Below are 26,076 nucleotides of genomic sequence, written 5' to 3' on the forward strand. Positions count from 1 at the left end.
GATGATCATTTTTATGCATGCACTTTCAACAATTACAATATGTAGGCTACTATAAATAAAATTACACAATTAGACAATAAATAAATAAATAAATCAAGAATGAGAAGATAGATAGACATTGTTTTTTTGTTTTGTTTTAATGTTATTCTGTGGCACACTCTATGCCATGAAATGAAATGTTACTCTCTCAGCCTTCGGGGCAGTGCTGACATTTCCCAGCAACACACTTTTGCACTAAACCGATCTATGCCATCATTCTCTTGAGGCTCAAATGCCAGTGAAAATCGATTTCTCCCCACACAAACTCTGATCAGTTATTTTTACCTAATGAAACAGGTGAAGGCAGTCCACAAAAAATGCTTTTAAGCACACAGGTCTGGATGTGAAGTACATTTCAAGGTTATACAGCTGCATGTGCAATGCACAGCCTGAGTGTGACAGCGAGTTCGAGCTCTGGGAAGAAAGCCACCCACTGTTTGGCCATCAGTACGTGTCGGTTTTAATCTACAGGAAGTGTATGTGTGTGTGTGTGTGTGTGTGTGTGTGTGTGTGTGTGTGTGTGTGTGCTCTAAGGAATAAGGCTCCAGTCTAGGTCAATTAGATGTAGGGAGGGCAGTGAGACAGAGGCAGGCGGGCGCTGATGGCTCCATCTCAATAATGATTGCACAGGCACAGTCTTCACATCCGCAGAGATAGAGCAGCAATCTATTTTCCCTCACCTCACACAGAGACACACATAATCGCACTCGTGTACACACACACAGACCTCACTGAAACACTCCCAACACACAGGTTGGGGCAAGTTAGTTTTCTTTCTTTTTTTAAGAAATTGACAAAAATTATATATTTTAAATAAATTATAATTACTATTTCAAATAAATGCTGTTCTTTTGAACAAAGAACCCTGAAAAACACATCAGTTTACACAAAAATATGAAGCAGCACAACTGTTTACAACACTGATGATAATCAGCATATTAGAATGATTTCTGAAGGATCATGTGACACTGAAGACTGGAGTAATGATGCTGAAAATTCAGCTTTGCATCACAGGAATTAATTACATTTTAAAATATATTCAAATAGAACACAGTTATTTTAAATTATATTAATACTTCACACAGTGTTATTGTTTTCACTGTATTTCTGATCAATCAACTGCCACCTTGGTGAGAAAAAGAGGCTTATTTCATAAAAATGCCCCTGTATCACATGCTACATGTGCTATATGTATATCTTCTTATTGTGTTTTTTTAGGTAGACAATTTTAAGATCCAGGGACAACGGATGAAAAATAGCATTTTGGCTAATTCTGGTGCATTTGCAGCAATGTTAATTAATGTACACTGTCCCTGTCAAATAAATAAATAAATAAATAAATAAATAAAACAACGCAGGAAATGAAGATTTTAAATGCTGTCTGTAACTAACTTTGCTTGAAATCTGACACACTTCTACGTTAAACAGGATATTTGGGGTGGAATTTTTTTTAAATACATCTGGAACTGATTGGATCACGAAAACTAGGCATTGCATATCTGAATGGAGCCTGCTCACATTATGATGATGAAAAAGGGTCTTCACTAATTATCAATAATATTCTGTTGCAATTAGAACTCTAGATTTGTAATATGTAAAGGTTTCACAGCATGTGCTGAAAAGTTTTGTCTCTCACCAGAAGTTTGATGAGCCAGAAACGGGATTTGTAGTAGGCAGTTTTGAAGGGGTTGATGAGGAAGAGCAGCATAAAGCCATAGAGGATGAGGGGGTTCGCCTGCATAGGGAGCCAAGTGTAGTCCGCAAAAAGACAGGAAAGGATGCTGAGACACCACAACACCCCCAAAAACCCTGCGATCTACAGCAAGAGAAAAGAGGAAAAGATTAAACTGAACATCAAGATTTTTTTCTTCCTTCCTGTTATTTTATGGCAAATAAATGCTGTTCTTTTGTATCACGGTTTCCACAAAATATTAACTAGCACATATTTTCACTATTTTCAACATTGATAATAATAATAAATGTTTCTTGCATCAAATCAGCATATCAGAATGTTTTCTGAAGGATCATGTGACACTGAAGACTGGAGTAATGATGCTGAAAATTGAGCTTCACCATCACAGGAATAAATTACATTTTAAAATATGTTCAAATAGAAAAAAGAACAGATATCTTAAATTGAAAAATTACTATTTTGATCTTGGCGAGAATAAGAGACTTCTTTCAAAACTATTAAAAAAATCGTAACAACTCCAAACTTTTAAACGGTAGTTTATACAGAGACTTTCTGTAAACTTTCTTTCTCCATGACGTGTCTTACCTCAAACAGATGCTGATGTGAAAGATTGTTTCGGGGGTTCAGCTCAAAGATCAGCACATGATTGACACCCGCCTGCCTCCAGCCATAAGTGTTAATCCCCAAGAGAAAGAGAAACTGTATCAAAAGGAAACCGCCGCGGTAGATGCGCACCAGTGGCCAGATGTTCTGATTACGAATGAAAAAAGCACCTGAGAGGGAAAGATCAGTCACACAGTTGTATAAATGACTGCAATGTTCTATCATGAATGTATGTTAGCAGAAGATAAAGATAAACAGGTATAGTTGGTATGTTGGTCCGAGTGTGCAACAAGGTTAAAAACTGTACCAGTAAGGACGAAGGCGACAGCCAGGACCATGAAGATCCCACAATACAGTCCCACACGGAAGGTGGTCCAGGCAGGTGCAGGCTGAGGTTGAGGAAAAAACAGACTTGATCAATGCAATAACCTTCAGGAACACAAGTAATGCATCTCAGTGCAACTTTTCTATAATGCATTATTATTTAACTTTGCATTAGCAATTTCATATGGGCAAATATTAAAATAATGGTATATTTTAAGCCATGGCAACTTAACATTTCAAGTTGAGTGCGTTTTTAAAAAATAATTAAGTAGATGACTTCAACTTAAAAAACCTGGATGCTTTCAGTTTTTCAAGCGCATACATTTTTACACTTATGTCATGCAAAGTACAGGGAGACAAGTAAATTATCCCAATTAAATGTAAAGCAGTGTTCTATTCCTGCAATGTTTTGTACATGATGTTCCAGGCAAAGGTGCATCTCTCCACCCACACTGCCTTTTGCATTGTATAGTTCCTGAGGATTTACACAACTGTTACTGACCTAGAACTTAATGTACTGCATGAAAAGAGACTGCAGATACTTTTTTCACATATTTTTCTTGGCTATCATGCTATTTTTTGACAAGCATGTTTGTTGTTTCCTATTGGTTTTGCTTGAGTGTTTTGTATTTATCACTAAAATATTCTACACAGGCTTCATTTAAAGTCACTATGGCATATACAATATCTTCGATTCAGACAATATTAAATGTTAATCAAAATTCAAATATTTAATACAGCACACTTAAAGGAGTTGTATGTAAGAAATGTATTTTAATTAATCATAAAATGGCCCTGATATGTTACTAGACATTAAGAAATCTTGTTCATTTCAAATACTTATATCACTGACAACAGTAGTACGGCCAGGATATTGTCATTTAAAAAGTGAAGTTGCAGCCCTCAACTGATGTTGATGTTGTCATCTTGTGTTTTGGCCTGAAGCGCCACCCTCCACCTATCTACCAATCACGAAGTCAGTAGTGTTTCGGCATCTGGGTTGCCAGTTCTGCTCTAGTTACCACAGGTGCAGCTCCTTGTAGCAGCCTACGTTCCTGCTGGATCCTGCAGCATATCTGGCAACCTCGAGTCAGGAGGGAGGGGGAGGGGATACACCGCTCTACAGTAATTTGAAAGTGATTGCAGTACCAGTTTTGGCCACAATCTTACATACGGCTCCTTTAACCTTCATGTTCTTTTGGCCAGACTTTGCAGTCCCAGAGACTTCAGTGATGTACGTATGTGTAAAAATAATAACAGTCAATAACCTCTTATTTTTCATTAAAATTATTTTATTCATCATATAAAGCGATCGAGTCTCCTCAGAAAGTTTGGACTAAACCGCTCAATTCATATGGATTAGAATCTCTTTATGAACTTTTTGAAGCGTTGAAGTTGCATTGCTGTCAATGGAGGAACATAAAACTCAGATTTCATCAAAAAGATCTTCATTTGTGTTTCGAAGACGAACGAAAGTCTTATGGGTTTGGAATGACATGAAGGTGAGTAAATGGTGACAGAATTTTCATTTTTGGGTGAATTAACCCTTTAAAGGCATTGAAGATAAACAAATAGCATCCAGTTGAAAGTCTGAGGTGGGGAATCACTAGGTTACACAGTTTCTGTGTTTGCATAAGTGAGTTTCTTTTGTCACCTGTGCTGCTCCAAGAGGTGGAACCCTCAGCCTCTTCATGGCCTTCTGACGGTCACCACCTTCCAGCTCGGTGGTCACCAGAGCCTAGGCACACGAGGGTCAAAGGTCAGACAGCACACTTTAGTTTGATAATTTCTGACCTTAAGCTTCATTCTAATGCACTCTAGGGATTTAAGCATCACTTACAGCAGCTACGGGAGTGTACAGTAACATCATCACAATCTGATTATCTTACGAGCAGGAAGTCAAAAGTCTAAACGTGGAGACAGGCAGTCTACCTCGGTCTCAGAGATGAGCTGTGTGATCTTCTTACAGGTGTAGAATGGAGCCACCTCCACGTGAGCCACGCGCCAATCGGCTCCACGCTGTGTATCCAGAATCTTATCATGTTTCTTCAGGATCTTACGGAATCCAGTGAAGTTCAGATTCTGTATGAGGTGAGGGTAAATCAGAATATGAAATTAAGTTACACATCTAACAACAGAGTAAAGAGCAATCCTCTTTTATATGTTGAGACTTGTCTACTCATTTATTTATTATTGCTATTTTCCACAATTTAGGATAATGTAATAAAATTAGACATTTTAGAGAAAAGTCATGAAAACAAATGAATATTCCAGCTCTTCGCTCTGGACATCTGGTGCATCCTGGGATATTTTGTATGCTGTACCTATATTAAAGCAGTTCACATGTGTGTTGGATACCTGTTGACTACTTTCCCTTCACTATCCATTTAAAGTCCACATTGTAAAGAAATTCACATGTAAGCACAACCGATATTTGGGTATGAAATTTATTTCAAGAATTTAATCGTAAACCTTTAGACCAGGGTTTCTCAACCCTGGGAACCGGTTCATGAGTTAATGAAAATAATTGATGTAAAATAAAATATTTTTAAAATATAAACAAATCAAAATAAGACACTAAAAAAAGATGAAATATTTTATTGGTTTACCTGCATGTATTGTAAACAAACATCAGAGAACCATAAACATTTGAATGTGTAATTAAATTTTCCAAAGAGGTTTGACTGACAAAAAAAATTGGAAATCCCTACGTTAAAATCATGAAAAACACAAATTAAGGAAGGATCAAGAAATATGGGCAAAAAAGAAGATGGAAATACGTATAACATTTGTAAAGTGCACAGGAATGAAGATAAAATGAATAAAAACCCAGCTGAAAAGAGCAGCATATGTTGAGCTTTGAGTGCACGAGCGGTGGTCTCGTCAACAGAGAACAACAAAAAAATGAAAAAAGTGTCAACAGAACCAGTCAGGAAAAGGTCAACGTTCAGAAGAGGAGACGAACAACAACAAAAACATGACACATTTCAGACCTGGTAGTTCTGCAGGAGAATGAGGCTGAGGTAGAACTCGCTGAAGGCCAGCTGCAGGTCTTTGATGTTGCGATGTTTGTTGCGCTCCTTGTTGGACAAAGGCAACACCGTTTTGCGGCGACTGCGCAGCCCTGGAGCGTTGCTCTCCCGCTGGGCGTCCAGAGACGTCTGCAGCTCATTCTGCAAAGTTGCGAATCGCCGCTGCGCCTCAGCAAGTTTCTCTGTGGAGATCCAAAAAGAGAAGGAAATATTAATAATTTAAAAAATTGATAATTATTATTTTATTTGATTTATGGTCTTAGAGAGCAAACGAAATGGCAAACAAAAAAACCTTGGTGAACGCCAGGACGGAAAAAGACGATCTTAAAATGTATTAAGAACTATTCAACTATGTCTATTGAGAGACATAAAGTCTGCTTGGCTTACAACCCTGCAAAGAGATTCACCAGAATCCATTTTGCATGACAAATAATTCCCTCATTTTACCCATCAAGTGGAAAGTAAAGCAGACAGATTTCCTGTCAGAGATGAGCTTCTTCCTGTAAGGGTGATATCTCAGACAGCATTATCCGCGCTGGCCTGTGTCCCAGCACAGTTTGGTGAACAGGAGCCTGCTCGCCCATCTCACTTTCAGAGGAAGGAAATGGGTATTAGGTTCAACAAGTAAATACTGGGAGCGTATGGGCTATAACCCTCAGCGAGAGACGGCAGAGTCCAGGCTGAAAAGGAGAACGAGGAGGAGAGCGGCCACACTTTGTATCTACAAATCTAATTTGTCCACTTTCACAGGGATTTCTTTTAGAACTGCCAACATTTTCTCTGGTCCCAAAACTAAAAAAAAAAAAATGTAAAATTTGTTTAAAATTTTTAAAAGTTCTCATTTTAAAAGCATTTATTATTTATTTGTTTTGTTTATATTGTTGATGGAATTTTATATTATTTATAGTATTTTTATGTGTATATTATTCAAAAAATATTATTTATTATTTATATTCTTACACATAAATGTAACCTTTTTTTCCATGAATGTTCTGGTTTTCTTTACAAGAACAGCTGAAAATTTGGGTAACACTTTACAATAAGGTTTCATTTGTTAACATTAACAACATTTGTTTTTACCAATTTTTACTAATGCAACCAAGGCAATCACACCTGATTTATGTTCGCCAGTTTATAGAATTTGCAAACAAATGTCACAGAAAACATTTTCAAAGCATTAAAAATGCATGTCCATAATAATAATAATAATAAAAACTAAGATATAGCACTGGCTGATATAGGGAATGTCCAGAATAAACATTGGCTGTGAATAGAAGATGTGTCCTTAGGATCAAATGAACGGCACAACCTCGTTTTCTTTCATGCCAATTTAAATAGTAGTCTATAATAGTCTGAATAAGTTCTGTGCTTCTGCATGCTGAACTTGGCTAAGATGGTACTATGAATGTATGTGCTTAGCAGATCTCGTCCACTGGGACAAAGACTGCATGTACTGAAGGTTTAGAAGCTATGTTGTTAATTCAGGACGACTCAGGGGGGAGGCAGGGGTCTCGGCCATAACACAGTCTGGGTCAACAAGACAGAATTAGTTATAGTGCAGTAACAGCGGCTGCCATCCTAATATGAATTTCAGTTTCTAATTCATCAAATATGAGAATGCCTTGCATATCACTACATAAACCTTGAAAACAGGCCTGTGTATGCATGGACAACATTATCTGCAAAATAACATTGTATACTGGCTAAATTAGCATTTATGTTTTTAATTGACATATTTCCTGTTTTATCTTGTACTACATTCTAGTGAAGGAAACTTTATCTAATTTTGCCCTTGTGGAAAAACATCCATGTGTTATTCCAAAAGGACAAAATAAGATAAAGTACTATGGGGTCAGAGATTTTTCCAGCTTAGTGGACTTGCCAGCTTTCTTTGGCTGGGCAACTCGATTAGAGTTTATTTTGGTCCGACCATCAAACCTGCAGCACTGAGAGAGTGAATGATTTTTAGTGGCAACTGGAGGATAAAAAGACTAAACCAAGATTATAAGCAGAATGATTATATCCTTTCATGTTAAATTATTAATGTGCATCTGCGTCTTTGTTTCCGAATAAATGCTGATCCCTCTGTCGCATCTCATTTTGAGATTTTAATTTTGAGCAGAATTAGCTATTGTTATATTCTCATTTATGATGCATGCTAAAAATGCATCAACATTCAAACAAACCATTAATCTCATGCTTTCAATGTATGTCTGTTCTATCCAATAACCAGCCACTAGAGGCAGTAGAGATCAGACATTCTTGTTGCCCTGAAGTCAATGCAACAAAACAGCTTATGTTGCAGTGTGCATTTATTATCAGTCCAAACATAGTCTATTCCCCTTGACGCAAGTTAAACCGACTATGGCAGGCATTACATATTAGGCTACATCATGTTCCCAAAGAGTGCTGTACACCCTGACCTCATGCAAAGGGAATCCCTTGACGGCATTTAGCAGACCGCTGCAGTTTAACCACACACAGTAAAGTTTGTTTCCACTTGTGCCATTTATGGGTTACAGATAGAATGCAATAATAGTAGCCATACAGTTAGTATTATTAAGTTAATTATTAACGATGGTAAAAAAGTTCTACTACTGATTGATGGATACATGTACTTTTTGTGGAGAGATTTTTAATGTATGATTAATAATTAGGAAATTAATACTTTTATTCAGCAAGGATGCATTAAATTGATCAAAAGTGACAGTAAAGATTTTTACATTGTTACAAAAAAATTCTGTTACAATGAACACTGTTCTTTTAAACTTCATATTCATCAAATAATCCTGACATTTTTTTATTAAGGTTTTCACAAAAATATTAAGCAGCACAGCTGCTTTCAACATTGATAATAATAAAGCATGTTCTTGAGAACCAAATCAGCATTTTAGAATGATTTCTGAAGAATCATGTGACTGGAGTAATGATGCTGAAAATTCAGCTTTGCCATCATAGTAATAAATTACATTTTAAAATATATTAAAATTGACAAAAGTTATTTTAATACATAAAATACAGTTTTTATGGCATGCATAGAAAACAATACCTGAATAGAATGTGTTGATCTTGGAAAGCTCCTTTTCGCATGTCTGAAAAAACTTCTCTTCAAACTTGGCATAGTACCTTTTGACGGTGTCTTCATCTGTGACTGAAAGAGAAAAAATACAAAGGCGTAAATCTATGTTCATGTTCATATTCAGCAGTGGGCACTAATCCACTCACACTAGAGATATCCACATTACCATTCACAGCTTCATCTTTATACTGACTCTTCAAGGCCAGAGGGAGTTATAAAACGAGCGCTTTGAGCTTTAAACAAGACTAAATTCCAGATTTCAAATGCAATATAAGCATGTTTGTTAAAATGTACACAATAGAAGTTGATAAATGTTCAATGTTTAAATATGTTTTACAGTGCAGGTGTCTGTCTATTTCGGTCTGCTATCTTTTTAAATTAAAATTTGACAATTAAAACTGATTGGCTACTGATTCCAAGATATTTTAAGTCTATGTATATCGTGCATAGTACCTGTCACTTGTCAAAAGGGTTAATAAAACTCACTATGAAATGTATTAATCCATTTGCTCCATCTGAAGTTATCTCTACTGTTCACACAAGTACGAGGCATCACTTTGGCTAAACAGAAATGTGTCCCTTTGCAAAATCAATTATTGACAAATAAGAGAGCACGGCACTGTGTGACAGGGGTGCAAAACTCAGTTCCTGGAGGGCCACAGCTTAGCTTTAACCCTAATTAACTTCGCAGGGCTGTGGCCCTCCAGGAATGCACCCCTGCATGATATAGAGCTGATACAGGGCAATTTGTTCAGCAGAGTGATGCAAACTTCGGTATGATTGCATCATCCATGACTTCTATAACATGATGCACTTCATATCATGTATGACACAATACCAGCTTCAGGGTCCAGTTGTACAAACATAGCCATTATGTTAAGACAGTGTCTTAACATCTAGTATGACACACTAGCAGTTGGTCAAGGGGCAGTCAGTCTTTCTTTTCGGTATCAAATCAGACCAATCTACGTTTTTATGTAACTGACTCAAAAAAGTTATAAACAGTCTTAAAGAAAAAGAAAGAAAAAAACTGACTTGTAATAGTCTTAGTGGTTTATTCAACCAACCCCAGATTGCATCAGTCATTGTTTTGCCTAAAAATCAATTACTGTCCAAAGCTAGTGATAGACTTATTCATAGATCCAGTCAAAGATATATTTAAGTAATTTCTGGTTTAAATTGAGATCCCCTTTCCTTTATAACTCCCTTATCCTCTGCTATTCCCAAGTCAAGGGTCATATTTATACTGACCAAATAGCATCATGAAAACTAAAGCCAATCAACAATTTTTTTTTATTCTCAGTGACCCAAAATTAGTTTTGACTAGACGAATTAATTTCAGAAGTCTTCGAAGTCTTTGAAGTCTTCCTACTTCAAAATTGCATGTTTTACAAGAGTCTTTGTATTTGGGAAATTTACTGGAGTGAAAATTCTTTCCACAGCAATTTTGTTTCCAATGTGCTTTTGAAGAGAGAAATGACCCAGGATGAACTCTGACCCCTTGCATCTATCTGTGTGATGTATAGCAAAGACAGACAGAGTAATTCTCTACAACCAACCATGGACACCTGTGCTGTTCCCCTAACAGACACATTCAGCCCAGATATAACTGCAACACAACTTCACCACATTTCCAGTGATCAGCATAAATTCGTAACATCTTAATCTTATGCATGTTCCTGGAGCTGCACAATTCATGTTATTCTAAAGAATAAAAGTTTGTGGTAACACTTTATTTTAAGGTGAAGTAGTTACACGTTACTACCCCAAACCCTAACCCATCCGTAACTCTATAGTAAGTACGTAAGGGTTAATGCCTGACGAGGTGTCCATTATCAGGTATTATACCATGGTCTGGGTGAATACTCGATTGGCAGGGTGTCCATTAAAAAGTGATAATGTACACCTAGGAAAGGCGTCCCGTCAATTTGCCTGATGACAGTTCTAAATGATAGCGCTGGCTCAAACTCACTGATCAACTGCTGCGGTCGGGTCGCTGTGGCCACGTTGCTTGGCAACGCCTGTATACGGGAGATATTAAATAGTGCGCTCGACTTAATAAATAAAAATCCTCACGATTTTTACTCTAAAACACATTAAAGTATTATTAATTGATTAAATATTTCTTTCTTTCGTAAGTGACCATGGTATAAGCGGGTTAATGCCCGACGAGGTGTCTATTATCAGGTATTAATGGACGATGGCGAGGCGTGAACCGTCCGACGCTGAAGCTGAAGATACCAAGATTGTGTGGGAAGGGATAAATAATTAAACTATCATATAACACCCACAATCCAATCAAATCCCTATGGATAAAATCCATTTTCCACTGAATATTCAGTGCCACAAATGTGTCACATCACAAACATTAAATAAGCCATTCAGTTTTATGTAACTTTTAACAATATGGCAAGAAAATGTAAACAAATAGCACAGATTGTTAAAAGTAAAGCATGTATACTCATTATGTTTCTGTTGTCACAGTAACAGAGGAAGCCATGTGTAATGTCTTTCCTGGTGTCTTCCTGCTGTTTACCTGTCGTTAGCCTTACAATGCCTGTATCAGGGCCGGCCCGTGGCATAGGCGGTATAGGCAAATGCTAAGGGCGCCACCCATCCATAGGGGCGCCAGAATGAGTGAACGAGTGATTTTTTTTTCTTTTTTTTTCTTTTTTTTTTTACATTTTTTTTTATAATAGGCGCGCGATCAGTTGTTGGTAATTTGTTGTGTAGCGTGCGCGACGCCGCATCCAATGTAGACTGCATTGCTTTTAACACACAGCTCGTAGAAATGGGCCTGGCAGCTCGCGCCAGTTCTAGACACGGTGAAAGTTTCTTGATTGTGACGGATGGCCGAATTTACATGACACATTATAAATGAGCATTATAGTCTGCGATAGATACAGTGCCAAAAAGAAGAGAAGAGGATAAAAGGGGATAAAGACAGAGGTAAAGTGATGTAGTGAATGAACAATTTATTGCATAGGAGTAAGATACTATAATTTCATGGCAGTTATTTTTACCTTAAACTTAATGTTAGCAGTTGTTCTGAGTTCTGAGTCCCCAGACTGTGATTTTGTAACAATCTTGTCAGTTTTAAGACGCATTTTTTATTATCACTTTTTTATTAATGTTTTACTCTACAGTTGTGCAGTTTTGGGGGGATACAGTCGGCCTACAGGCCAAAAGTTTGGAAACATTACTATTTTTAATGTTTTTGAAAGAAGTTTCTTCTGCTCATCAAGCCTGCATTTATTTGATCAAAAATACAGAAAAAAATGTAATATTGTGATATATTATTACAATTTAAAATAATTTGTTTTCAATTTATTATACTTTAAATTATCATTTCTGTGATGCAAAGCTGAATTTTCAGCGTCATTACTCCATTCTTCAGTGTCACATGTGACATCCGGTCTATCACATGATCCTTTAGAAATCATTCTAATATGATGATTTATTATGAGTGTTGGAAACAGTTCTGCTGTAATGTGTGTGTGTGTATATATATATATATATATATATATATATATATATATATATATATATATATATATATGCTAAATCATGAACACAATGACAGGGTGAAATGGGCTGTGATGCATGGGGCGCCAGGTAAAATCTTGCCTAGGGCAGCAAATTGGTCAGGGCCGGCCCTGGCCTGTATGCCTCTGTCATGATCCGGACAACAAAGGAACATGAGTCAGAGAGGAGAAAAAGACCACACTGGAAAACAGTAACATGTGCTATGTCATGTCTATATTGATTCTTGCCATTTTGTACGTATGCAAACACAATAAAGGTGCAAGTGTGTGTGTATCAGTATCAACAACAATCAAACCCATCACATTGGTGTCACTAGAGCCATGCTCTACCAAGAACAGGGTTGCAAATGGGCGAAAAATAACCGGTAAATTTCCGGAAACTTTCCATGGGAAGCCGGATTCAGGGGTGTGGCCAAGTTCCCTTTTATAGGCTCAACTGCAGTCTTGCAAATTTCCAGTTTATTTCCATTAATTCTCGTTAATTATCATATATTCCTGTTTATTGCCATGGAAAGTTTCTAACTTCGAAACCCTAACCAAGAACACAAAACCTTTGTTTTCTTTATTCTCATTCAGTTCTGATGGAAGATAACCCTATAAAGCCTATTGTATTATTAAACTCAAAACTTTGCGGAAAAACCTGTTGTACACAATCTACACCATGCTTTCTGTCATCCGGTTGATAGTTTATAGCAAGTAAAAGGCCTTTTAGTTTATTTCTAAAACTGTCTGCCTTCAAGTTTCAAGATCAACACTTAATAAACTAAAGCAATTTAGGTTTACTTGATTATCCATACATTATTTCAGAAGAAATGTGAGTATCAAAATATGATACATCAGGCTTTTGATGATTCGTCTCTCAATTATCATTGTATTGCATTGCATTGTACCCCCCCCCCCCACAATAAAAACTACAGAGCTTTGATCATAAAACAACGCATTTATATCATCTTACAAAGGCATATTATTGGGAGATGTAGAGTGACAACTGATATTCATATGCATTTTATGCAAGTAGTCTGATATACTGTTGGTTTACATCATTACAAGATATCATTGGCTTACATTATAAGCGAGTCAGTATTTCATCTTACATTTTGCCTATATAAATATCAGCAACTGCATTAAATTGCATGTTTTTGCTTAGTTTGGGTCTCTTAATAAAATTGAGGCAGTTTTCCTCCTCGAGTGTGAGCGTCACATTTTCCTAAATCAAACTAGGGCCATAAAAGCCTAATGTTTCAAATATTATACTCTATATAAAAACACGTACGCAAACTTTTATTTCATGTCACGCTTGGGTTAAATTTTAAACTGATATCCAGAAAAACACTAGGCTGTATCATAATTGTACATTTTAAATACGGTTTTCTTCTCAACCTGTTTAGTTTCATCCATAAAACACACTAACTGTCAGTGCTTTAATTTAAAGAGTGAAGTACAGAACCCTGACTTCAGCACACTTTTCCTGACTAAGGAACTTCCTGTGTCTTAAATCCTACACATAAATCCTGCACGCCAATCCTATAAAGCTGCAACTAACACTTTTTTCATCTGGGGTTATCTCTCTCTCTCTCCCTTGCTTTCTCTCTCTGTCTCTATCATACCTCCCTTGACAGGCTCACATGAATATAACATTTTCCCTCTGGGTGCCTAGATTTACTAGAACTCACTGTACTCATGGATCAAGGGATCAGACAGTGTATTGTTTTACCCAAAAAGCCCTGCAGGAAGAGGATTCATCTGCCTTGCCTTTCGGAACAAAGAAAGCAAATGTTTCTTTTTTCCCCAATTCTTTTCCATTAGGATTACATTGCAAGACTGGCAAGTTCAATTAAGCAAGTACATGATTTTACGTCGCAGAGAACGAGAGAGCAATGCATGTATTGTCCAGGGTGAGCGATATCATCTCTCATTAGAGGGCTACTCGTGTGAACACAGCGATTCCTCGACGACAGCTGAATGACCTATCCTCATTTTACAAACCATTTAACCGCCTCAATGCTGTTTATCGCCCTCGTCTTGCTGTTTGCATTGTCGCAACGCTGCTAAACATGGGTGTGAGTCCCTTATCTCCCCTCTGCATGGTGATCTCAATCATCGCAGTTGAATTAAACTGTACGCCTGGCGGCAATAAAAAGGCACAGGAAACGCTCTGTTGTTGGAGGCTTTTACGAGGGCCCATCATCCAGAGTAAATTAGAGGCGGTGATTATTCGCTCTCGCTGGCATGCTCTATTAAAAGGCTGAAGTGTGTGGGTGGGATTGCAGCAGGACAGCCGTGCGGTGGAACCCGTTAAGCAGGAACGATGCATGCTGGGAAAGAGACACAAAGTGAAAACATGAAACGTAGCACATAAAAGCCTCTTACAGCCATCCGTTCACCCCCCCGCCCCCTTGCTAAGTTCAACCAGACCCTCAGAGATGAAGGAGAACTCTTTTAGCAGCCCCAGTCTCAGTCTCCACCAGCTCTCTCGTCCCTCAAGCCACAATTAGCCCAGCCAATCAGGAAGCTTCTAGGGTTGGGAGATGATTAGCAATGCACATTATTGAGTCTGATACACCCAGAGCAGCCTTCATGTAAATAACATGTATAAAAGCAAAGTAAGCACGAGGGAGAAGTTCTTTCGAGGTCTCAGTCTAGACTTATTCATCGGAGAGCAGCTCAGCACATTGAGAGTGTAAATCTTGGTTTCTGCTGGGTTGGGGGCGGGGGTTGCGGGATTCCCGGCAGCATCCAGACTGGGCGAATGCATTAGGAAGTGGGTTGGATGACACAGATGGGATGTGAAATGGATGGTGGGATATGAAATCTGAGCTGGTCAGAGACATGATGCTGCCAAGGATTTGGTTCACAAAAATTACACAATGAAATATTCAGCTGTACATGTCATCCTGACAAGACACTTTTAGAAGGTGTCTGCTAGTTCCTGTTCACTTCTAGATTTAGGGTGCGTCTAAATCAGGTCCCTATAGCTTCTGAGCTAGTGAATCAGTATATCATTTACAAATTCGGGAACTGGTAAGGACCGTAAACGACGCTGGCTCACTACACATTTGGACGCTGACTGACACTCTATTTCTGGCAACGTGACAACGTCGACCTTGTACATTATCACTTCTGGTATTTATGAACAACAGCAGATCTTATATATTTCTGACATTACTTGTAATGTTATTAACTTTGCTTGTTACATATACGTGCAACATTTCAGCTGTGAATAAATGAGCTAGATTATTCATTACCTGTCTAGTGATGTATGTTTATGCTGAAATATAATAAAATAATGGTTTGCCATTATTAAAAGAATATTACAACATTTATATGTTTCACACATTACACAGCAACCTTATATATAAATAAATAACGACTGGATTAATACATATATTAGAACGGGAAATCTTTTACCTGGGACACCTTCAATTATACAGTTTAGTTGTCATTATATTTATGTGTTAGTATGTAAAACTATTATGCTTTTAAAGTGCATATTTTCATACAGTCTCTAAAATTCAATTGAAAGAAATAAGAAATAAAAACAACAATAGACAAAAGATACCTTAAAAAAAGACAAAATTGAAAAATAGGCAAAGAACATGACTAAAAAAGTGGGTTCCACTTGATAAATCCAAGGTTCAAAATGAACATTTTAACATTTCAAAAATGGGAGCCAAATTTGGCACTGCTCTTAACAAGTGTTCATTTTATACCTTGGAGAAATCAATGTATTCAAAATTTCAGAGTTTGGGAATGTCTAATAATCATATTTTCCATGGCCTCATTTGACAGCAGCTCCACTAAAGAATGTGAGCTGTCCGTGGTTCTGAAATTGTGTTCCAATTCCAGAACGCTCTCAAAAACTCTGGTCTAAACTCTTTATTTAGAACAATACACTTGTGCAACTATAATGAGACATTCCATTTCATTCTCGAAGAGAAAAGTTACTTTATGAAGGTATTCATGATAACACAGTTTGACCTAAATCTTTCAAACTGCATCACAGGAACACATTAAAATAATAAGCCTCAAAGTGCACAACTATTTCAGTCTAAACTTTGTTCTCATCCTGCCAACCATTATTCTCAAGATATCAGATGGGAAGATCTGCTCCATGTCATCAAACTGACAGATCAACACAGATTCATTCCATTCACCAAGAATGTGACTTGACAGTAAACGCCTGTAAATAAGCAAACATAATTTGGGTGATTTACCCGACTCTAACATCTGCAGTCTGTTAGAGAGCAGTACAGACAGGATATTCCCCTGTAATTGTGTTAGGGGTTCCTGGGCTGGAAACATTGCATTAGAATTAATCGGGGAAGACTTTGTGACTAAGTGGCCAGTCCTAATCTACTTTTACATTTTTAGAAACATTAAAGACTGGAGAGCTTATTCTTATTGACTGAACAGATTTAAGGACACATTAACATTGAATCTCAGTGGAAATAGCAGAAGTTGAAAGTTTAAGATGAGAACAGCAAACGCATCTCTAAAAAGGATTGTCTGCTTATCTCCACATAATCCCTTAAAACACACAAAAAATTATTCAGAGATTGCAGCCAGAGGTCTGTTTTATTCTGAGTCTTAAAATTTCTCTCTCTTTAGCTGATGCGTGAATGAAAAGCTGCCGCTGAGATTGGCTGTGTGCCGAAACCCGCTGAGCATCTCAGCTGTGAAGTTTTATCAGTCCAGCTCACAGCCAGACACAGGCCAGACGTCTGCATACTCTGCCTTAAAAACAGCTTCATCACGGCCCTGTGAAGATTTCTCTCTCTCTCTCTCTGACTCACAGGAAGCTAGAAAGGTCACTGATAAATCCACCACTGAAGATTTGTCTCCTTTGTTCAGCTCAGATACTTATTTTAAATGCCATAAGTTTAGGTTTACAGTAAAAGTCTGACAATTATACAGGTAGACTAATGTACGAACAGCATTTGAACTGTCTTAGCTATGCTCACTGAATAAAATCATCGTCAACCTGCCAGGAAACACTCACATATTTAATAGAATAGAATAAAATAAAACAGAATAGAACAAAATAATAAAATAGAATGATTTAGCTCTCTTAGTTATAGGCTTCTTGAATTAATCATGACAAGAAGACATCGTCTACCTCAGCATGCATTCACAGCAAAGACATTTCACCACACTTTCTGGACCAAAATGTAGTGAGGAAGACACTTTTAGCCTTGTTTCACTTAGTTTTCTTCAAATGCAAAGTTTGGAACTGTTAGTACAAAGGCAGGGTTCCTCTGTGACGCCACAGAGGTAATGTCACCTTTGAAAACAGCAGAATGGAGCTTTCAATTATCTTCAGGCAGCATATCTACAGGCCAAGAGGCTTATGAAATAAAAGACTTATTAATCCAGTCCCCAGCGGTGAGCTCTGTCCTTGGAATTAGCAGGGGTGCGTATTTCAACACCTCTGTATGCAAGTGCTGTCTCTCATCTCCAGTAAATGTCAGAGAATAGAGCAAGTTTACAGACATTACAGAAATTTTTATGCTGATCTTGAAAAATACGAGTATATAAGACTCTTCACCGTAATATTAGCCAATTCTAATGACACTCTGAGATTTAATTTTTAACAGCCATACGTAAGGTATTAACATATGATCTTCATCTTAATTTTACAACCAATTAAGGCATAGCTATTAGCTTAATAAGATTGCTAATTCAGAGATTACTTTAAAGAATAATGAGCTGATTTAAATGCATTAGGCAGAAAGAGCATGAGTGGGTGGCTTAAATCATGTGACGCATTGCATAGAAATCTGTTCTCTCTCTCCTCCTCAAACCCAAATAATAAGGTTCATTATCACATCCTCCCTTAAGTATCTTTGCAAAGACTGTAACCTGTTTATGGATACATTCCACTGCTCTGTCAGGCCCATTACACACACACACAGGTGCCTATACATCTCTATTACAGGCGCGGAGGAAGAACAAGAGCTGGGTGGAAGCATTTTGACAGGATCTCAAGATATGGAGGACTGCTATAATGCTTCAAGCCGGCCGGATACAGCGCTTTCAAAATTGGATCCAGATTTTTAGCAGATTTCCTACCTCATCAGTCTAAAAGAAATTTAATCAATATTTTTAGTCCATTTTCTGGGAATAGAATATTCTACATTTATTTAGATGGATACTGCAATAAACACTCTCAGAGCTAACAGATATGGACTAAAAGCTACAAATCGCTAATTGTGATTCGTTTAAGAGTCCATGTAGGTGATGTTGTGCTGAAAAAAATGATACCAAACATTGGTATGGTAAACATTTGTTTATGTCGCAAAATAAAAAAAATAAAAAGTACTCAAAAACGGCCAAAATAGCCCAAGACTCCAAAGAGTTAAGCAAATTATTAGCGTGCATTACCATATATCTTTATATAACAAAATTACATCACCCCACCATAATCAACAAAGCCTGATGCCATTTTATTTGCAGTCTAGACAACTTAATTGATTTTAATGGGAGCACTGTTTTGGGGTATTACATGCATTTTTTATGATACAATAATATTTTATATTAGTCAGAATTTTTTCACAAACCACCTTTTTCTCACCTACCCAATCCATTAACATTATCTGCCTTGTTCCAGGACTTTTATACACAAGATTAGCTTGAATAATGTTCATTTGTCTTTTATATTGAAGAAAAGACATATACAGGTAACCTCTGCGGTCATCCGTAAAACAGGAAAGCGTACCACTCTTTAGTCTTGTTACTGATGACAGTCTTAAGCTGTCTCACATCTATAGGGCAATTCAACGACACATTCAAACAGCGGTTAATGAGATGTCTCGCATTTCTGCCTCCTCAGGCCCTCTTGAGACCAGAACAAGACACACAGCAGCTGCTCCCTGTTTTCTGAAGACACTCCAAATGTGTGTGGAGAGAGAGAGAGAGAGAGAGAGAGAGAGAGAGAGAGAGAGAGAGAGAGAGAGAGAGAGAGAGAGAGAGAGAGAGAGAGAGACAGAGACAGAGACAGAGACAGAGACAGAGACAGAGACAGAGACAGAGGGAGGAGACAGACAGAGAGAGAGAGTGAGAGACATGTTCTTGTGTGTTTTTTCAGTGTGTTGCATGCAATGTACAAATCTAATGTTGTTTACACTGCAAAGGTGGCAAAGGAGCTGCATTTAAAGTGGCATATAAACCAAAAAAAGTGCATTTACACAGGTACATTTACAAAGAAATTACAATGGCATAAACCGTTGTGAAATAAAAATTTACAACAGAAAAATGTAATATTAAAACACACACACACACACACACACACACATATATATATATATATGTATATATATAAATGTCCCAATATTAAATTCATTAATTTACATTTAATATATTACAGTAAATGTAATATATACATATATAATACTACACATATACATACATACATAAATATACATATATATACATATATATATGACAACTTTAAGGTAGGGTTCATATTTCAGTTTTCAGAAAAGAGGACGGGGGCGTGGTTTGGGGGAGGTGTGGTTAAGGGTTGGGGGCGTGGTTGGGGGAGGCGTGGTTAAGAGTTGGGGGCGTGGTTGGGGGGTTGAATGCATCAAAAAATACTTGACAAATGCATTCACAATCTTGCAACTGTGTTATTGTACTTTAATACATAAAGTAATACATCCTTTCCATTCAATGTTTGGCCCGCAACAATATAATACTATTAAAAATTGAGGAACGTGCTGATTATAACAAGACGGGGCGAAGCCGGTTTCAAATGTTTTGTGTGCAAAGGCAAGCGTGCATTTAAAGTACACGCTTAATGACCCAATGAAAAATAATGAAAACCAGGACATTTTCATCACTTTATAAAAAACAGGCCGAACGGCCAGGACAGGACGTGAAAACAGGACATGTCCTGGGAAAACAGGACGTTTGGTCACCCTACTTTAAGGCAGCTCTAATACTGCATTTACACAGAAGTAAAGCAGCATCAGAACTGCCTTAAATATCCCCCCAAAAAATTGGAGAAAAAAGCATTAGCCAGCGTAAAGTTAGAAACACTCTTTCCACTGTTTTTCTGAGCTTTTTCAATTTCTCATCTTGTTTTATCTGCAATAATGCCATCCTACCAAACAGCAATTTAATGTCATCTGTGTTTGTGAGACTGACATCGCTGTTATTGACCCGTCACTAGACTCCTGCCATTACCTTGTAGCCATTAGCAACCGCCACGAGCAAAACGGCCTTTCAACCGCCCAGCCAATTGCCTTCACATGAGTGTGTGTGCATGCATGCGAATGAGCAGGTGTTTGCTGTGTGTGTACATGCATTCCAGCATGTGTGTGTGGGAGTTGGAGCCGCAGCATTGCGGCTGTGTGGCATTTGTATCTTTTGTGCGTGCAATGTTTCTTCATTTTTCAATTTCCCATAGGCGGCGAAGCATAACTAACATTTATCCGTATACACAGAAGGCATACATTTCACATTTCTTTCAGACAGAGCTTGTTGCAAGCAATCAGCAGGAAAACTAATCAATGCAGCTTTGATTGAGAAGGCCTCCTGCCTTTGTGCTGCCTGATATCCACCCGCCCATTGATTATGTATATCCCGTAATCAATAATACACACAACTATTACCGTTCACCGCACCATTACACAGCAAAGCATTATGAGATCAGACAAAATCCCCATCACAATGTGTGAGATAATACCAGTGACTGGGAAACACATGATTTTATTGCCACTAATTACAAATAGAAACAAATTGTTGACATACTCTACCGATCAAAAGTTGTGCAAGTGTAAGATGTTTTAAATGATTTTTAAAGAAGTTTCTTATGCTTACCAATGCTGCATTTATTAGTAAAAACAGTAATATTGTGAAATATTATTACAATTTAAAATAACTATTTTCTATTTTAATACGTTAAAATGTTATTCCTGTAGAATTTTCAGCATCATTACTAATCATTCTAATATGCTGATTTGGTGCTCAAGAAACATTTCTTATTATTATCAATGTTGTGCTGCTTAATATTTTTTGTGGAAACCAGGATTTTTTTGATAAATAGAAAGTTAATGAACAGCCTTTATTTTGTCACTTTTTAGCAATTTTGCTGAATAAAAGTATTAATTTCTCCAAGAAAAGAAAACTGAAGATCTCACTTTTTGTTTTACTTTCAACAGTTGTTGACAAAAGTCTCCGCTAAAGCTCCTGAAGATGCTGGAACACAGAAAACCTTTTAGCAGTACTCGTCTGCGGCGATATATGTGTGTGTCTCTCACTTACAGCAGGTCAGCTGTAAAACGAGAAGGATTGTGGGTAAAACCTGTTGTCTGTATTTCTTTCAGTGTACTGGGCTCATCTGTAATTGCTCGTGTTTTTCACACTGGTAATTACCAGAAGGCCTTTGTCTACTGTTACCGTGGATACCAGGTCATGTGACTAGCTGGAAGGGTGTGAACTGCATATACGAGGACCTGTGGGATATGTGTGTGCGTGGATCTGAATATTTATTCATCCCTGTAAAAGCTCTTAGAGTGATGATGGGCCACGTAACCTCCAGAGATACACCTCGCCCCTGTCAGCCCCGCCCTCTCATATTGGCCCCGCCTCCACCTTACCCCACACTGACACTGCATGAATGAAACCACTGTTGATCACACATTCACCAGCACAATCTCCAAACATTAATTAAAATCATCACCAACAATCCTGATTGGATCCTAAATGTCAATGTGTTGAAGGAAAAGGCATTAGCCATGATGCTAAAAATAATAAGCAGCAGTTACTTTTTTAGAAGATCACTATGTTTTTTTCCACCAAAATTTGCCATGTTGGTAGCATAAAATCTTCTAAAGATATTCAGTTTCTTTTGAGGCACTTACATTTGGCATTTTATAATCAATCATTTTAAATGCTACAAATAAAATTAGGCATCACAACAACAGTATGAAAATGGAAATTAATTTTTGGGTTTGCTAAGCGGTAAATGACATATGACGATAAGTATAATTAATAAAAAATTCTAATTAAAACATCAGTTAACCACTATGTCACTGATTGTGCATCCATGCCCCTAAAAAGTATGTAAAAAAAACAAGCCGTGCTTGCTTACTTTACATAGTGATCAGTCGACCTCCGCCCGAATAAGCTGCAATGTGAATCAGACTTTATGCCGAGAGACAAAACACACAGAATCTGATGTCAGAGTAGATGAGGAAGACAGACCACATGAAACTCAGTCACCCTCAGAGCCCCATCATCAGCTAAAATGAACAGAAACACACTCAGTTCCCCTCAATTGCTCTTGCTATTAATGAATAACAGAGAGACGCAGGAAAACAGAGAGAGACCCTAATTTGTATCAGTAGCTTTGCATTTAATTGTGCAGTGAACAGTGAAAATCACAGCAGGCTGCTCATTTAACAGCTCCTACGCAAACAAGCTTCTACAAAGCTCTATTTTTAAATGCCATAACTTTAAGCTGTCTGTATTACAGGTGCTCACATCCATCACCACTTATGAGTCAACCATTCAACCACCCAAACTAGCAGCTTTCAATCTTTCAGTAGTCAGGTCACTTTGCTGAGCATGAATGAAGAAGAAACATCAGATTATTCTGTTATAATCAACTCCATTGCTAAAAAATAAATCTGTTATAATCTGCTAAAAAATATTCTGTTATAATATATAACTAAACTAAACTAAAAAACAACAACAACTACATTTTACACAATTAGTGGGCATCTAATCTTCTATTTTAAATCTATAAAAGGAGATTTCAATGATCTCTTTTTATCGGTTCCACCAGTATTATTAACAGCAATCAGCAGATATATGGTCATGAAAAACTAAATTATGACTGTTTATAATGCAAAATTATTTACTAAAAATATAGGTTGACTACAGGGGAAAAAAGTAAAACCCATAAAGTAAGGGTGCATTTACACAATAACAATGTAGTAAAAACAGAGGAAAAGTTTTTCGCATTTACAGGTCACCTGGCGCACATAAAACTCGATCATTCTTTAAAGATGACGCAGTATGTATGGACAAAAGACGAAACAGAGTTCTTTATTAAACTCATAAAAGACAAAAGAATTACGGAAATACTGGATTCTAAACAACAAAGAAATGCCACAATTTATCAAGACCTTGAAGTAGATAGGAGGGAGAAACACACAGAAACACCTCATACGTGCCGCTCACAAGTATAAGGGGCTTTTCTTGCCATTAATGCTTGGATAACATGCCTACGTCTCCTTTGAACACAAATAATGGCTAGTGCGGTGGCTGCATTGCTATGATTTTTGGAGTGACTTATCATGAGAGGAAACAATTACATTTTGGTCGCATAACATCGGTTAATGGAAACGCTGTAGTTTCGCAACAGTTTTTTATCGACATTTAGAAAATATTGCTAAAGTTTTGTGCAAATCTGTAATGGAAACCAGGCTAATGAAACTCCTTGTGATTTCAGTGATGTGTGATGTGGCCTTAGAGAATGAATGCAATGATTGGCTCTTGCCCCACAGCTACGGTATAATGCTAATGTCATGACCTTAGTTATTGATTGCTCTGCTTGTAATGCCGACAAACACACACACACACACACACACACACACACACACACACACACACACACACACACACACACACACACACACACACACACACACACACACACACACACACACAAATTCTTGTTAAAGGCCTTACTCTCTGGAGTGATTTTAAATGACCAAAGACCGCAATCCCCCCACTCCGCCCCTTATTGGCAGGGCCCAAATGGAGATTGCCCGCTGTTAGGACAGGAATAAATCTGGCCCATAAATTGGTAGAATGGGGTGTAGTGAGTATGTATGGGCGTGTTTAGAATGGGGGCAGAGAGCCAGTAAAACCATTTGAGTATGTGTGTGTGCTTTAGCTTACCCGGTGAGCTGTCTATCACAGGGATTCAATTATTTTTGTTATGTCCCCACTGGACTGAGTGTAATCAGGAAGTCTTTGAGCCAATCGGACGTTTAATTAGATCAATGCGGAACTAAAGAGTAAGAGATAGTTAAATGTAGAAACAAGAGGGAGAGAAACTGAAGAAAGTCTATTTATAATCAAGAACAGAAGAATGAAAAATTGCTTCTCTCTCATTCAAAAGTTTGATCACATCCATTACCGTTCAAAAGTTTGGGCTCAGATATTTAAAATGTTTTTGAAAGAAGTCTCTTATGCTCACCAAGGCTGCATTTACAGTATTTGATCAAAAATATAATAACAGTAATATTGTGAAATATTGTTACAATTTAAAATAACTGTTTTCTATTGGATTATATTTTAAAATGTAATTTATTCCTGTGATGGCAAATAATTTTTAGCATCATTACTCTAGTCCTTCAGAAATCAGTCTAATATGCTGATTTATTGCTCAAGAAACATTTCATATTAATATCAATGTTGAAAACATTGCTTAAAATTTTTGTGGGGATTAATATTTTTTTCAGGATTCTTAGATAAATAGAAAGTTTAATAGAACAGCATTTATGTGAAATAGAAATCTTTAAACATTATTTAACATTACTTTAAAAAAAAAAAAGCAAAAAAGTTTCACAGACTTAAATAAGGGATAATTTGACTTTGACCAGTAAGCAACGCTAGCAACAACCAAAAACACCCTAGCAACCATCCAAAACACCCTAGAAACCATCTAGGATAGCATAGCAACACCCAGTCACCCACAACACAAGTTTTACACAGACAAACAGTTAAAATGGTCTTCATCGAATGTAAAAGATACATAATATATTCCAATTCTAACAAATATAAATTAAATTTTAATCAATTAACAATCATCTAATCTTCCCCTTTCAATCTATGAAATTTGTGTAACAGAAGGTGTGAAATGGAGATGAGTGATTTCTATTACCTCTTTTATCTGGTCCATCAGTTCACCTGCATTAATAAGAGCAGTGATTCATCCAGATGTGGGAGGCACATTTCCCATCAACATATGATACATGCAATCATGATGTGAACTCCTCTGGGGTATTTCACTGTGTTGAAAGGTCAGAAGGTCAGTTCTGTCTGTGTGTGTGTGTGTGTGTGTGTGTGTGTGTGTGTGTGTGTGTGTAGGAGAAAATAAGCAATAGGGGAGGAAATAAACACATCACTGTGAACAATGGTGCTGGTGAAAGAAAAAGAGAGCGAGAGGAACTGAGAGAGAGCGAGAGAGAGAGAGAGAGAGAGAGAGAGAGAGAGAGAGAGAGAGAGAGAGAGAGAGAGAGAGAGAGAGAGAGAGAGAGAGAGAGAGAGAGAGAGAGAGAGAGAGAGAGAGAGAGAGAGAGAGAGAGAGAGAGAGAGAGAGAGAGAGAGAGAGAGAGAGGCGTTCACTGTTTATTGCACTTCTACAGTCTGGACATACAACAAAACAAACACAACACACACACACACACACACACACACACACACACAAGATGAAAGTGAAGGACTGTGCGAGGGGAGAGTGAGTCCAGCCACTGAGCTCAAACACAATCGTTTCATCTATACATCTATCAATATCTCTCTCTGCTCCCCTTTCTCTCATACTTCCATGCCCTCTCTCTCTTTTAAACACACAATGCATGCACATACACATTATTTACACATAAAATATACCCGCACTGATCATGCATAAACATTTTAAAGCAGGTTCGTTGAATAAACAGAATGATTTACTGCAGGCCTGAATCCTTCGAGCTCTTCCAGTAAGATCTGCAATGCTTCTGCAATATATTGCAAGATTCTCACTAT

The 26,076-nt window shown here is 37.4% G+C and overlaps 1 protein-coding gene across 1 annotated transcript in view; it reads right to left on the reverse strand.

The window, feature by feature from the left end:
* Positions 1–26,076, reverse strand: part of xpr1a (xenotropic and polytropic retrovirus receptor 1a) — a 71,135-nt gene that overhangs the window by 13,816 nt on the left and 31,243 nt on the right. Inside the window, exons 3-9 of the mRNA XM_081349810.1 lie at positions 8,741–8,842; positions 5,653–5,873; positions 4,592–4,741; positions 4,314–4,397; positions 2,643–2,724; positions 2,318–2,505; positions 1,676–1,855 (exon numbers count right to left, since the gene is read on the reverse strand). Coding sequence (XP_081205936.1) covers positions 1,676–1,855; positions 2,318–2,505; positions 2,643–2,724; positions 4,314–4,397; positions 4,592–4,741; positions 5,653–5,873; positions 8,741–8,842 — 1,007 coding nt within the window. The remainder of the gene's footprint in view (positions 1–1,675; positions 1,856–2,317; positions 2,506–2,642; positions 2,725–4,313; positions 4,398–4,591; positions 4,742–5,652; positions 5,874–8,740; positions 8,843–26,076) is intronic.

This window comes from Scardinius erythrophthalmus (assembly GCF_964197995.2).
Source record: "Scardinius erythrophthalmus genome assembly, chromosome: 20".
NCBI classification, from domain to species: Eukaryota; Metazoa; Chordata; class Actinopteri; order Cypriniformes; family Leuciscidae; genus Scardinius; species Scardinius erythrophthalmus.